Raw genomic sequence first — 15,100 nt, 5'->3', positions numbered from 1 at the left:
GAGTGGAAATGTCTGCTACGAGAGGACACAGGTTTAAGGTGCTGGGGGGGTAGGTACAGGGGAAATGTTAGGGGGAAGTTTTTCACAGAGGGTGGTGGGCAAGTGGAATCGGCTGCCGTCAGTGGTGGTGGAGGCGAACTCAATAGGGTCTTTTGAGAGACTCTTGGATGAGTACATGGAGCTTAATAGGATGGAGGATTATAGGTAGGTCTAGAAGGTAGGGATGTGTTCGGCACAACTTGTGAGCCGAAGGGCCTGTTTGTGCTGTAGTTTTTCTGTTTCTATAAGGGCCCCAAAACTGCACACAATACTCCAGGTGTGGCCTCACTAACACCCAGTACATTGCAGCAAAACATCCCTATCCCTGTACTCAAATCCTCTCGCTATGAAGACCAACATACCATTTGTCTTCTTTACTGCCTGCTGTACCTGCGCGCTTACTTTCAGCGACTGATGCACGAGGATTCCAAGGTCTCATTGAGTATCCACCTCTCTCAATTTACACCCATTCAAATAATAATCTGTCTGCCTATTATTGCTACCAAAGTGGAAACCTCACATTTATCCACATCTTCCATCAGAATGGAAGATTTCTTTCCCGAAAGGGCAATCCGGAACTTTCACCTTCTCCATCTCTGAGACCAACGGTTTCTTTTGTTATGCAGGGGTTTGAATTCAGACTTGAGGAATTTTAGTCCAATAACTATTGTGGTTATGTACCCATAAAATGGGCATGTTGAGAGGGGATGGGTTTGAGATTGGGGAAGATTTGCATGGGTGTATCTGTCATTCACTGTGTTCAGATGTTGACTGTGCACTAATCATTTTATCTCCTCAGATTATTGGAGTTGATCCAGAAGGTTCCATCCTGGCAGAACCTGAAGAACTCAACCAGTCAGATGTCAGCTCGTATGAAGTGGAAGGAATTGGCTATGATTTCATTCCAACTGTTTTGGATCGATCGGTAAGTAATCCTCACCGTGTCCATTCAGAACCAGGGCTGAATCCAAGCTTTCTCAGTCCTTTACAAACCTCTGTTCCTGCTCTGGATCGTTGCCCAGTGACCCCTGGGTTGTGGGGGGGATGGTAGTGGTGTCAGAGTCTGACTGTCATTAACCATTGCAGGTTGTGGATAAATGGTACAAGAGCAACGATGAAGACTCGTTTAAAATAGCTCGTCAGCTGATCAAAGAGGAGGGGATCCTTTGTGGTGAGAAACTGGGGAGGAGGGAGTGTGGCGGGGGGAGAGGATGGGAGGGGGGTTGTGGGTGAGGGGGGGCTGGGTGGGTAGGAGGGGGACGGTGGGGGAGGGGGGTTGTGGGTGAGGGGGGGCTGGGTGGGTAGGAGGGGGACGGTGGGGGAGGGGGGTTGGGAACAGTGAGGTGGGGCTGGGTGGGTAGGAGTGGGGGAGGGGGGTTGTGAGCAGTGAGGTGGGGCTGCGTGGGTAGGTGGGGGAGGGGGGTTGGGAGCAGTGAGGTGGGGCTGGGTCGGTGGGAGGGGGGTTGTGAGCAGTGAGGTGGGGCTGGGTGTGTAGGTGGGGGGAGGTGGGGCTGGGTGTGTAGGTGGGGGAGGGGGGTTGGGAGCAGTGAGGTGGGGCTGGGTGTGTAGGCGGAGGGAGGTGGGGCTGGGTGTGTAGGTGGGGGAGGGGGGTTGGGAGCAGTGAGGTGGGGCTGGGTGTGTAGGTGGGGGAGGGGGGTTGGGAGCAGTGAGGTGGGGCTGGGTGGGTAGGCGGGGGGAGGGGGGTTGGGAGCAGTAAGGTGGGGCTGGGTGGGTTGGCGGGGGGAGGTGGGGGAGGGGGGTTGGGAGCAGTGAGGTGGGGCTGGGTGGGTTGGCGGGGGGAGGGGGGTTGGGAGCAGTGAGGTGGGGCTGGGTGGGTAGGCGGGGGAGGGGGGTTGGGAGCAGTGAGGTGGGGCTGGGTGTGTAGGTGGGGGAGGGGGGTTGGGAGCAGTAAGGTGGGGCTGGGTGGGTTGGCGGGGGGAGGTGGGGGAGGGGGGTTGGGAGCAGTGAGGTGGGGCTGGGTGGGTAGGCGGGGGAGGGGGGTTGGGAGCAGTGAGGTGGGGCTGGGTGTGTAGGTGGGGGAGGGGGGTTGGGAGCAGTAAGGTGGGGCTGGGTGGGTTGGCGGGGGGAGGTGGGGCTGGGTGTGTAGGTGGGGGAGGGGGGTTGGGAGCAGTAAGGTGGGGCTGGGGGGGTTGGCGGGGGGTTGGGAGCAGTGAGGTGGGGCTGGATCTGATTTGTGGAATTGTATTACTAGGTGGAAGCTCGGGAAGTGCCGTTTCCATCGCTCTCGAGGCTGCCCGGCATCTGAAGGAAGGTCAACGCTGTGTGGTCATCCTCCCAGATTCCCTCCGCAACTATATGTAAGTGCCACTCTGCCCACAGCATAGAACCGACCACTCAACATGGTACACCCAACCCCACACATAGGAACAGAGGAATTAGGAGCAGAAATCGGCAAATTCAGTCCTTCCAGCCTGCTCCGCCATTCAATCAGATCATGGCTGATCTCTCCCTGGTCTCAAACCCACCTCCCCACCTGTTCCCCATATCCCCTTATCCCTTTTAACAAAAATATATCTACTTCCTGAAACCATTCAATGATTCAGACTCCACCGCGCGATGAGGCAGTGAGTTCCACAAATTCACCACCCTCTGCGAGAAGTAGTTCCTCCTCATCTCAGTTTTAGATCCTCTCTCATCCTTCTAAACTCCAGTGAGTATAAACCCAAACTGTTTCTCCTTGTACGTCAACCCTTTCATCCCCGGAATCAACCTGGGGAACCTCCTCTGAACTGTCTCCAATGCCGCCACATCCTTCCTCAAATAAGGAGACCAAAACTGGACTCAATACTCCAGATGTGTCTCACCAACACCCTGTACAATTGCAACAACACTTCTTTGCAAAGGGACTGGACTATAAAAGTAATGCCAACATCTCATTTGCCTTTTTTATTACATGCTGCACCTGCATACCGACTCTCTGCGATTCATGAACACAGACACCCAGATCCCTCTGCCCCGAACACAGACACCCAGATCCCTCTGCCCCGAACACAGACACCCAGATCCCTCTGCCCCGAACACACACACCCAGATCCCTCTGCCCCGAACACAGACACCCAGATCCCTCTGCCCCGAACACAGACACCCAGATCCCTCTGCCCCGAACACAGACACCCAGATCCCTCTGCCCCGAACACAGACACCCAGATCCCTCTGCCCCGAACACAGACACCCAGATCCCTCTGCCCCGAACACAGACACCCAGATCCCTCTGCCCCGAACACAGACACCCAGATCCCTCTGCCCCGAACACAGACACCCAGATCCCTCTGCCCCGAACACAGACACCCAGATCCCTCTGCCCCGAACACAGACACCCAGATCCCTCTGCCCCGAACACAGACACCCAGATCCCTCTGCCCCGAACACAGACACCCAGATCCCTCTGCCCCGAACACAGACACCCAGATCCCTCTGCCCCGAACACAGACACCCAGATCCCTCTGCCCCGAACACAGACACCCAGATCCCTCTGCACAGAACACAGACACCCAGATCCCTCTGCACAGAACACAGACACCCAGATCCCTCTGCACAGAACACAGACACCCAGATCCCTCTGCACAGAACACAGACACCCAGATCCCTCTGCACAGAACACAGACACCCAGATCCCTCTGCACAGAACACAGACACCCAGATCCCTCTGCACAGAACACAGACACCCAGATCCCTCTGCCTGGACGCATTTTGAATCTGCTTCCATTTGGGTAATAATTTGCCTTTCTATTTTTTCTGTTAAAATGGATAACCTCACACTTCTCCACATTAAGCTCCCATCTGCCACATTTTGGCCCATTCTCCTAGCCTATCTATATCCATCTGTAAAATCTTTATATCCTCTTCACCGCCTGCTTTCCCACCTATTTTAGTATCATCCACAAAATTTCCAATGTTACACTCTGTCCCTGCTTGTAGATTATTTATATAGATTGTAAACAAGTTGTGGTCTGAGGTCTGACCCCTGTGGCACCCCGCTAGTTACATAGGAAATTTGGCATGTCTGCTATGACTCTCCAGCTTTTACAGATGCATCATAGAAAGCATTCTTTCTGGCTGTATCACAGCCCAGTCCATCACTCAAATCAATCTCCTATCCATTGACTCTGTCTACACTTCCCGCTGCCTCGGCAAAGCAGCCAGCGTAATCAAGGACCCCACACAGCCCGGACATTCTCTCTTCCACCTTCTTCCTTTCGGGAAAAAGATACAAAAGTCTGAGGTCACGTACCAACCGACTCGAGAACAGCTTCTTCCCTGCTGCTGTCAGACTTTTGAATGGACCTACCTCGCATTGAGTTGATCTTTCTCTACACCCTAGCTATGACTGTAACACTACATTCTGCACTCCTTTCCTTCTCTATGAATGGTATGCTTTGTCTGTATAGCGCGCAAGAAACAATACTGTTCACTTTATGCTAATACATGTGACAATAAATCAAATCAAAAAATTTCTCCAGCCAGATAAGGCCCGTTTATCCCGACCCCCTGCTTTCTGTCAGTCACAGTAAGAAGTCTCACGACACCAGGTTAAAGTCCAACAGGTTTATTTGGTAGAAAACGCCACAGTAGTGTTTGCTACCAAATAAACCTGTTGGACTTTAACCTGGTGTGAGACTTCTCACTGTGTTTACCCCAGTCCAACGCCGACATCTCCACATCCTGTCAGTCAGCCAATCCTCAATCCAATCCAGTACTCAACCCTGAATCCCCTGTGATCTCACCTTTTGGATCAACCCACCAGCCCTTCTCACTATGCTCCCCTGTCCATGGGGTAGGGGGTGCTTATAGTGATTCCCTGCTGACCTTTGTTTCTCCAGGACCAAGTTCCTCAGTGATAAATGGATGATGCAGAAAGGTTTCCAAGTGAACACCGAGAACCACAGCAAGAAACCCTGGTAAGAATATTATCACTGACCCTCACTGGGGTACGGGTCCCACACGCACTGACCCTCACTGGGGTACGGGTCCCACACGCACTGACCCTCACTGGGGTACGGGTCCCACACGCACTGACCCTCACTGGGGTACGGGTCCCACACGCACTGACCCTCACTGGGGTACGGGTCCCACACGCACTGACCCTCACTGGGGTACGGGTCCCACACGCACTGACCCTCACTGGGGTACGGGTCCCACACGCACTGACCCTCACTGGGGTACGGGTCCCACACGCACTGACCCTCACTGGGGTACGGGTCCCACACGCACTGACCCTCACTGGGGTACGGGTCCCACACGCACTGACCCTCACTGGGGTACGGGTCCCACACGCACTGACCCTCACTGGGGTACGGGTCCCACACGCACTGACCCTCACTGGGGTACGGGTCCCACACGCAGGGAACCTGGTAAGCTGGTGTTTTTTCCTGTCTGTAGGTGGTGGAAGTGCCGGGTTGAAGAGTTGAATATCGTGCCGCCTCTCACTCTGCTGCCGACTGTTTCCTGTCAGAGAGCCATTGAGATTCTCCGTGAGAAAGGTTATGACCAAGCTCCAGTGGTCAGTGATGGGGGGTAAGTGATCCTGAGGCCTTTAATAGTCTTGTACTAAACACACCATTCATCCCACTGCCACACTCTCTCCTGTGTTTATTTTTCTGATGGAAATCTTATCTTGGTATCCACTATGGCAAAAACAGGAAGGCAGATTTACCATTTACAGGGTAAATGGTAGGACTCTGAAGAGTGCAGTTGAACAGAGGGATCTGGGAATACAGGTACAGAATTCCCTAAAAGTGACGTCACAGGTGGATAGGGTCGTAAAGAGTGCCTTTGGTACATTGGCCTTTATAAATCGGAGTATCGAGTATAAAAGTTGGAGTGTTATGGTAAGGTTATATAAGGCATTGGTGAGGCTGAACTTGGAGTATTGTGTACAGTTTTGGTCACCTAGTAACAGGAAGGATGTAAATAAGGTTGAAAGAGTGCAGAGAAGGTTCACAAGGATGTTGCCGGGACTTGAGAAGCTGAGTTACAGAGAGAGATTGAGTAGGTTGGGACTTTATTCCCTGGAGCGTAGAAGATTGAGGGGAGATTTGATAGAGGTGTATACGATTTTGATGGGTATAGATAGAGTGAATGCGAGCAGGCTTTTTCCGCTGAGGCTAGGGGAGAAAAAAACCAGAGGGCATGGGTTAAGGGTGAAAGGAGAAAAGTTTAAAGGGAATATTAGGGGGGGCTTCTTCACGCAGAGTGTGGTGGGAGTGTGGAATGAGCTGCCGGATAAAGTGGTAAATGCGGGGTCACTTTTAACATTTAAGAAAAACTTGGACGGGTTCATGGATGAGAGGGGTGTGGAGGGATATGGTCCAAGTGCAGGTCAGTGGGACTAGGCAAAAAATGGTTCGGCACAGACAAGAAGGGCCAAAAGGCCTGTTTCTGAGCTGTAATTTTCTATGGTTCTATATGATTATCTGAATGAGAGAACGAGCAGGGATGTCTTGTTGCAATTATACAGGTTCTTGGTGCGGCCACACCTAGAGTATTGTGTGCAGTTTTGGTCTCCTTTTCTGAGGAAGGATGTTCTTGCTCTCGAGGGAGTGCAGCGAAGGTTTACCAGGCTGATTCCGGGGATGGCGGGACTGATGTATGAGGAGAGATTGACTAGGTTAGAATGGTTTTCACTGGAGTTCAGACGAATGAGGGGCGATGTCATAAAGACTTATAAAATTCTAACAGGACTGGACAGGGTAGATGCAGGGAGGATGTTCCTGATGGTGGGGGGAGACCAGAACCAGGGGTCACAGTCTGAGGATTCAGGGTAGACCATTTAGGGCGGAGGTGAGGAGACATTTTTTCACCCAAAGAGTGGTGAGCCTGTGGAATTCATTACCACAGGAAGTAGTTGATGCCAAAACATTGAATGTATTCAAGAAGCGGCTGGATATAGCACTTGGACTGAAGGTGTCCAAGGATTGGTGGGGAGGAATCAGGTTGTTGAATTGGTTGATCAGCCATGATTATAATTAAGGATGGAGCAGACTCTAAGGGCCGAATGGCCTCCTCTTTCTCTCAATAATATACCTCAGTTACTTACTGTATGAAAACCCCAGAATGCACAGAACAGGCCGTTCGGCCCTCCAAACCCGTGCTGATCGTGATGCCCTAACTAAACTAAAAAAACCTTCTGCCCTGACTCAGTCCATATTCCCTCCCTACTCATGGACCCATCCAGATGCCTCTTAAATGTTGCTAATGTACCTGCTTCCACCACCTCCTCTGGCAGCGCGTTCCAGGCACCCACCACTCTTTGCGTGAAAAACTTCTCCCGCACATCTCCCCTAAACTTCCCCCTCTCTCTTTGAACCTGTGCCCCCTTGTAATTGACACTTTCACCCTGGGAAAAAGCCTCTGACTATCCACCCTGTCCAAGCCTCTCATAATTTTGTAGCTCTCTATCAGGTCTCCCCTCAGCCTCCATCTTTCCAGTGAAAACAATCCTAGTTTATTCAACCTCTCCTCGTAGCAACACCCTCGAGACCAGGCAGCATCCTGGTGAACCTTCTTTGCACTCTCTCCAAAGTTTCTACGTCCTTCTGATAGTGTGGTGACCAGAACGGCACACAATACTCTAAATGTTGCCTAACCAAGGTTTTATATAGCTGCATTTCCTGCGCTTGTACTCAATGCCCTGGCCAATGAAGGCAAGCATGCCACATGCTTTCTTAATCACCTTGGCTACCTGTGTTGCCACTTTTAAGGAATTGTGGACCTGCACACCCAGATCCCTCTGTATGTTAATGTTCCTAAGGGTTCTGCCATTTACAGTATAATTCACACCTAAATTTGATCCTCCAAAATGCATCACCTCGCATTTGTCCTGATTAAAATCCATCTGCCATTTCTGTGCCCAAGTCTCCAATCTATCTCTATCCTGTTGTATCCTCTGACAATCCCCGGCACTCTCAGCAACTTCACCAATCTTCGTGTCATCTGCAAACTTACTAATCAGACCACCCACATTTTCCTCCAGATCATTTATATATATTACAAACAACAGAGGTTACAGCACTATCCCTGCGGAACACCAGTAGCTACAGATCTCCATTCTGAAAAACACCCTTACACCGCTACTCTCTGTCTTCTATAAACATGACATCAAGTTTCTATAAACAAGCCAGTTCAGTATCCATCCAGCCAGTCCACCCCAAATCCATGTGATTTTAGTTTTTGTACCAGTCAGCCATGTGGGGCCTTGTCAAATGCCTTACGAAAGTCCATATAAACTACATCCACAGCCCTTCCCTCATCAATTATCTTTGTCATCCCTTCAAAAATCTCAATCAAGTTGGTGAGACATGACCTTCCTCTGGTTTCCTTCCACAGTCCAAAGATGTGAAAGTTAGGTTGATTGGTCATGCTAAATTGACCTTAGTATCAGTGGGATTAGCAGGGTAAATGTGTGGGGTTACAGGAATAGGGTATGGGTGGGATTGTGGTCGATACAGACTTGAAAGGCTGAATGGCCTCCTTCTGTACTGTAGGGATTCTATGAAATCCATGCTGCCTGTCACTAAAGTCCATTTTCCTCCAAATGTGCATATATCCTATCCCTCAGCATCTTCTCCAAAAGCTTCCCCAGCGCTGACGTCAGGCTCACCGGCCTATAATTTCCTGGGTTATCCCTGCTTCCTTTCTTAAACAAGGGAACAACACTGGCTATTCTCCAGTCCTCTGGAACCTCGCCTGTGATCCAAGAGGATGTGAAGATATCTGTTTAGGCCCCAGCTATTTCTCCCCTTGCCTCCCACAGTAACCTGGAATAGTTCTCATCCGGCCCTGGGGACTTGTTTACCTCAATGCAATTTAGGATACCCAATACTACTTCCTTCGATATATTGACATTCTCTAGAGCGTTCACACACCCATCCCTGACCTCGATATCCGGAATGTCCTTCTCCTTGGTGAATACCGATATAAAGTACTCATTAAGGATCTCACCCACTTCCTGTGGCTCCACGCATAACTTCTCTCCATTGTCCTTGAGTGGGCCTACTCTTTCTCTTGCTACCCTCTTGCTCCTAATATATGTATAAAAAGCCTTGGGATTCTCCATGACCCTGTTTGCTAAAGTCATTTCATGGCCACGTTTTTCCCTCCTAATTTCACATTTAAGTTCCTTCCTACTTCCACTATGCTCCTCAAGGAAGTGGGTTGGATCTTTTTCCTGACGGAAGAAGGTGGAAGAGAGTATGTCTGGGGTGCGTGGGATCCTTAATTATGCTGGTTGCTTTTCCCAAGGCAGCGGGAAGTGTAGACAGAGTCAATGGATGGGAGGCTGGTTTGCGTGATGGATTGGGCGACATTCACAACCTTTTGTAGTTTCTTGTGGTCTTGGGCAGAGCAGGAGCCCATACCAAGCTGTGATACATCCAGAAACAATGCTTTCTATGGTGCATCTGTAAAAGTTGGTGAAAGTTGTAGCTGACATGCCAAATTTCCTTAAAGTAGAGGCGTTGGTGGGCTTTAACTATAGCGTCCGCATGGAGGGACCAGGATAGAATGTTGGTGATCCGGACACCTAAAAACTTGAAGCTCTCGATCTTTTCTACTTTGTCCTCTTTGACATAGACAGGGGCATGTTCTCCTTTACGCTTCCTGAAGTCGATGACAATCTCCTTTGTTTTGTTGACATTGAGGGAGAGATTATTGTTGCCGCACCAGTTCACCAGATTCTCTATCTCATTCCTGTACTCTGTCTCGTCATTGTTTGAGATCCGACCCACTACGGTGGTGTCATCAGGCCTGGCAACGTCTGTGGTGAGAGAAACAAAGTTAATGTTTCAGGTTGTTGATCATTTTTCATCAGAACTGATCACGCCCAAGTTCTGATTAATGGTCAACCTGAAACATTAACTCTTTCTCTCTGCACAGATGCTGCCAAACCTGCTGAGTCTATCCAGAATTTTCTATTTTTCTGATTTCCAGCATTCACCGTCATTTACTTAGTTCCATGAACTCAAACCTCTTCCTCCTCGTGAATTTACACATAGTTAAATCTGTACAATCATGTACTCTGGTCTAACTGTTCCTTTGTTCAAATCATTTGCTCTGACCTAATATTTGATATCCTCATGGTTTGTTTTCAGGAAGGTGAGATTCTTCATCCACACTAATCCTGCCCCTTCTTTCTGTTCTATTTGTTCTCCATGTTAAACTGGACCCACCCCATCTACAACACCTCATTTCTGTGCGGTTGGCAGAGCTGTTTGGGTGATGTTGGTGGGAAGACGGTTGCTGTAAAAAGTCAACATTGTTCCATTTGTATTTCAGGCAGCTCCTGGGAGTTGTCTCTCTGAATCAAATGCTCAGCTCTCTCCTGGCTACAGAGGTGAAACAAGCAGATCCAGTCACTGAGGTTCTGTGTAAGCAGTTTCAGAAGGTAACAGTCCTCACTCTGTGGTTGCAGGGCTGGGGGTTTGTTTGAATCTCAATCTTACAGCATCGTGCAGGTTCTTTGAGAGTTCTCCAATCAGTCCCTTCTCCCTCGCCCCCCCCGCCCCCGAAAGCCCTGCAAATGTTCCCTTCAAGTATTTATCCAATTCTCCTGAAATTTACTTTTGGATCTGTGTCTACTGCCCTATGAGGCAGTGAGTTACAGATCATTCTAATGTGCTGTGTGTATTGTTAAAAGACGTTTCCTCGTTGCCGCTGAATCGTCCGGTAATCATTCTTCTTGTCCTGTCTCACTTCTTCTGGCAAAACCCCTTCCTGATTTGGAACATCTGTCAAACTTCTAACCTGGTTGTGCTCTGAAGCAGAGAATCGCAGCTTCTCCAGCTCCTCCACATTCTCTCAACTCCCTCGAAGCAGATGCCTTACTCCACCCTCCCAAATCAAAGATCATTCCCTTACTTTGGGATCCCCTTTGCTTTATTAACTGCTTTCTTAATCTGTCCTGCCATCTTCAATGAGTTATGACAGATACAACCCCTTTTCGAGTTGTACCCTTTATTTTGTATAGTCTCTCTCAATTTTCCCAACAAATTAAATCACTGCACTTTCTGCTTCGACCACTTGTCTGCCTATTTTCACCAGTCTGTCTGCTCCTGAAGTTACTATCCTCCTCAATGTTTGCTGCATTTCCCAGTTTTGTGTCATCATTATGGGTGGTTCTTTGTTATTAGGTGGCAACCTTGCGACATCTGGTGCTGGATATGCTGAACAGCCAGAGAGCTCTTCCCATCGGTAGGAACGAACCGGAGGGTGGGGTGGCAATGTTTACTGGGAATGAGTGGTGGGGATGGGTCAGGTACAGAGTAAAGCTCCCTCTACACTGTCCCCATCAAACACTCCCAGGACAGGTACAGCACGGGGTTAGATACAGAGTAAAGCTCCCTCTACACTGTCCCCATCAAACACTCCCAGGACAGGTACAGCACGGGGTTAGATACAGAGTAAAGCTCCCTCTACACTGTCCCCATCAAACACTCCCAGGACAGGTACAGTACGGGGTTAGATACAGAGTAAAGCTCCCTCTACACTGTCCCCATCAAACACTCCCAGGACAGGGACAGCACGGGGTTAGATACAGAGTAAAGCTCCCTCTACACTGCCCCCATCAAACACTCCCAGGACAGGCACAGCACAGGGTTAGATACAGAGTAAAGCTCCCTCTACACTGTCCCCATCAAACACTCCCAGGACAGGTACAGCACGGGGTTAGATACAGAGTAAAGCTCCCTCTACACTGCCCCCATCAAACACTCCCAGGACAGGTACAGCACGGGGTTAGATACAGAGTAAAGCTCCCTCAACACTGTCCCCATCAAACACTCCCAGGACAGGCACAGCACAGGGTTAGATACAGAGTAAAGCTCCCTCTACACTGCCCCCATCAAACACTCCCAGGACAGGTACAGCACGGGGTTAGATACAGAGTAAAGCTCCCTCAACACTGTCCCCATCAAACACTCCCAGGACAGGCACAGCACAGGGTTAGATACAGAGTAAAGCTCCCTCTACACTGTCCCCATCAAACACTCCCAGGACAGGGACAGCATGGGGTCAGGTACAGAGTAAAGCTCCCTCTACACTGACCCCCATCAAACACTCCCAGGACAGGTACAGTACGGGGTTAGATACAGAGTAAAGCTCCCTCTACACTGTCCCCATCAAACACTCCCAGGACAGGGACAGCACGGGGTTAGATACAGAGTAAAGCTCCCTCTACACTGCCCCCATCAAACACTCCCAGGACAGGTACAGCACGGGGTTAGATACAGAGTAAAGCTCCCTCAACACTGTCCCCATCAAACACTCCCAGGACAGGCACAGCACAGGGTTAGATACAGAGTAAAGCTCCCTCTACACTGCCCCCATCAAACACTCCCAGGACAGGTACAGCACGGGGTTAGATACAGAGTAAAGCTCCCTCAACACTGTCCCCATCAAACACTCCCAGGACAGGCACAGCACAGGGTTAGATACAGAGTAAAGCTCCCTCTACACTGTCCCCATCAAACACTCCCAGGACAGGGACAGCATGGGGTCAGGTACAGAGTAAAGCTCCCTCTACACTGACCCCCATCAAACACTCCCAGGACAGGTACAGTACGGGGTTAGATACAGAGTAAAGCTCCCTCTACACTGTCCCCATCAAACACTCCCAGGACAGGGACAGCACGGGGTTAGTTACAGAGTAAAGCTCCCTCTACACTGTCCCCTTCAAACAATGCAGGATGTATGGTATGTCTGAGACTATTTATTCTGTGGGTTTTAACCTCTGCTGATAGGATTGGGAAGTTTGGGTTGCTCCTTTTGCTTGGTGCTGGTGTGTGGTTACTGGAGAGTGAGTCAGCAGGTCCATTGAGCCTGCTGCCTCTGACACACTCACTGATCACTCGGTGTGGTTCATTGGCATCAGTTGTGGAATTCCCTGCCCTCTGGGGAAGTTGTGTTTTTGGGGCTGTTTGATTCCCTGGATACTTGTGTAATGGATGGAATTTTGTGTTTAGGTGAAAGGCAGTGATTACCTGGGACTGCTGTCTGCTATCCTGGAGACCAATTCTTTTGCTCTGATGATAAATGAGCAGGACCAATGTAAGTGATTTCAATCAAACTCCTCCAGGCAATGTCCAGAGTCTGAGTGATTGATTCCTCAATCACATTTCACTGCCGTGTTGATATTGAGTCAGGGTTGGGTGCCACCGAATGATTTCCCATGTTAGAGTGAAGCATAAATTGAAAATACCGTCTCCCAGCTTTGCACTGAGATTCAATGATGGTTTCCTCCAAGTTGGTTGAGAATAGAAAAGCAGAAACTTATTTAAATGGAGAGACTGCAGAATGTTGCTGTACAGAAGGATCTGAGAGACCTTTTACAAGAATCACAATCCAGTGTGCAGGTACAGCAAGTAATTAGGAAGGCAAATTGAATAAAAATAAAACACTGCAAATACTGGAAATCTGAAATAAAAAAGAACTCTGGATAAACTCATCGGGTCTGCCAGCTTCTGTGGAGAGAAACTGTTAACATTTCAAGTCCAATATGACTCCTGAAGGAGTCGGACACTCCATATCCTAACTGCACCAGAAGCGGTTGTTTTGGAGGAGTTGCCCAATTTTCCCTCAGTCTCACACTGCCATCTCTCTCCTGATTCTCTCCAGGCCGACCCCACTGGTCTATCCTGAGCCCCAGTGATTGTTCTTCCCCTCCTCTCTCCACATTTGCCTCCAACTCTTTCTACAATTTGTTTCCAGCTCTGCCTGATGGTTCTTGCTGTAAGAAGCAGACAGTAACTGGCGTTGTCACAGTCATCGACCTGCTCAGTTTCATCACTCGGAAGAAGATTGGTATTTCGCAGTGAGGGGCAGTCACTCCACCGACCCTTCAGACATGGCGTGGAGCAGAGAAGCCCCTGAACTGGCCTATTATTCTGCACCAGTTAGTTAATTGCTGTGCTTGTGGGTTGGGGGCTACATGTGACCTCACTGATCCTTGGTGCTTCTCGAAAGGCTGAATCTCCGTTGGATTCCAAAATGGCCTTTTGTGATGAGTAACAGTCTTTGCTTTTGCTATACATTGAATCAATTCACATCAGCCATGATCTTATTGAATGGCGGAGCAGGCTCCAGGGACCAGATGGCCCACTCCTGCTCCTAGTTATTTTCTTATCTGCTGTATGACAGAAAAAGGCTATTTGCTCCATGGTTTTTGCTGGTGTTTTATGTTCTACACAAGACTCCTCTCAAATTTATCTCCACTTATTTACAACATTATTCCTTGTTCATGTTTATTGAGTTTCTTTTGAATGTATCAATGCTATTCTGTGACACTTCTGGCATATCAGCACAATTTTCTTCAATGAGTGATTGCTAATTCTGTACATTGTCAATTGAAATATTAACAGATTCCTGTGATTGTTTTAATAAAGGGTTTCTCTTTTCACTGGCCGACTGCTACTTTCTTGGTTGACTGCACTTACTGGGGTGGGAGGAACAGGCTGGACACTGCTCAAATTGAGGGGGGTGATAAGACATTGAACAATGCATTCTCTCCATGGTAAAATGTTCCTTTTTGGAGCTGCTTCCTCAGTTTGGGATATTCTGCCTCAGGAACATGAATTAGAAAAATACACGACAGGAACAGCTCTTCAGCCCTCCAAACCTGTGCTGATCATGATGCCCTAACTAAACTAAAAATCTCCTGCCCTTGGATGGTATCACCCGTCACATTCTGCATGAAAAACCTACCCTGCACATCTCCCTTAAACTTTCGCGCTCTCACCTTGAACCTGTGCCCCCTTGTAATTGACACTTCTGCCTTAGGAAAAAGCCTGACTATCCACCCTGTCTCTGTGCCTCATACTTCTCCCCTCAGGTCTCCCCTCAGCCTCTGTCTTTCCAGTGAAAACAATCCTAGTTTATGCAACCTCTCCTCGTAGTCAACACCCTTGAGACCAGGCAACATCCTGGTGAACCACCTTTGCACTCTCTCTCCAAAGCTTCCACATCCTTCTGGTAGTGTGGTGACCAGAACTGCACGCAATACTCCAAATGTGGCCGAACCAAGGTTTTGTATACGGCAACATGATTTCCC

General features: G+C 49.3%; 1 protein-coding gene across 2 annotated transcripts in view; it reads left to right on the top strand.

Moving 5' to 3' along the window:
- Positions 1 to 14,449, top strand: part of cbsa (cystathionine beta-synthase a) — a 37,077-nt gene extending 22,628 nt beyond the window's left edge. The window contains exons 9-17 of one of the 2 annotated variants that reach the window (XR_013499932.1): positions 839 to 964; positions 1,126 to 1,210; positions 2,252 to 2,357; positions 4,881 to 4,958; positions 5,440 to 5,574; positions 10,333 to 10,441; positions 11,187 to 11,247; positions 13,017 to 13,101; positions 13,762 to 14,449. Coding sequence is in view for 1 of the 2 variants with exons in the window: in XM_078233096.1 (XP_078089222.1) it covers positions 839 to 964; positions 1,126 to 1,210; positions 2,252 to 2,357; positions 4,881 to 4,958; positions 5,440 to 5,574; positions 10,333 to 10,441; positions 13,017 to 13,101; positions 13,762 to 13,868 (831 nt within the window). In the remaining variant the exon portion in view is untranslated. The remainder of the gene's footprint in view (positions 1 to 838; positions 965 to 1,125; positions 1,211 to 2,251; positions 2,358 to 4,880; positions 4,959 to 5,439; positions 5,575 to 10,332; positions 10,442 to 11,186; positions 11,248 to 13,016; positions 13,102 to 13,761) is intronic. The other variant, XM_078233096.1, reaches the window with a different exon arrangement.
- The last annotated feature ends 651 nt before the right edge of the window (positions 14,450 to 15,100 follow it).

This window comes from Mustelus asterias, chromosome 17 (assembly GCF_964213995.1).
Source record: "Mustelus asterias chromosome 17, sMusAst1.hap1.1, whole genome shotgun sequence".
NCBI classification, from domain to species: Eukaryota; Metazoa; Chordata; class Chondrichthyes; order Carcharhiniformes; family Triakidae; genus Mustelus; species Mustelus asterias.
Note: the sequence above shows the minus strand (reverse complement) of the source record. Positions and strands in the feature narration are given on the sequence as shown.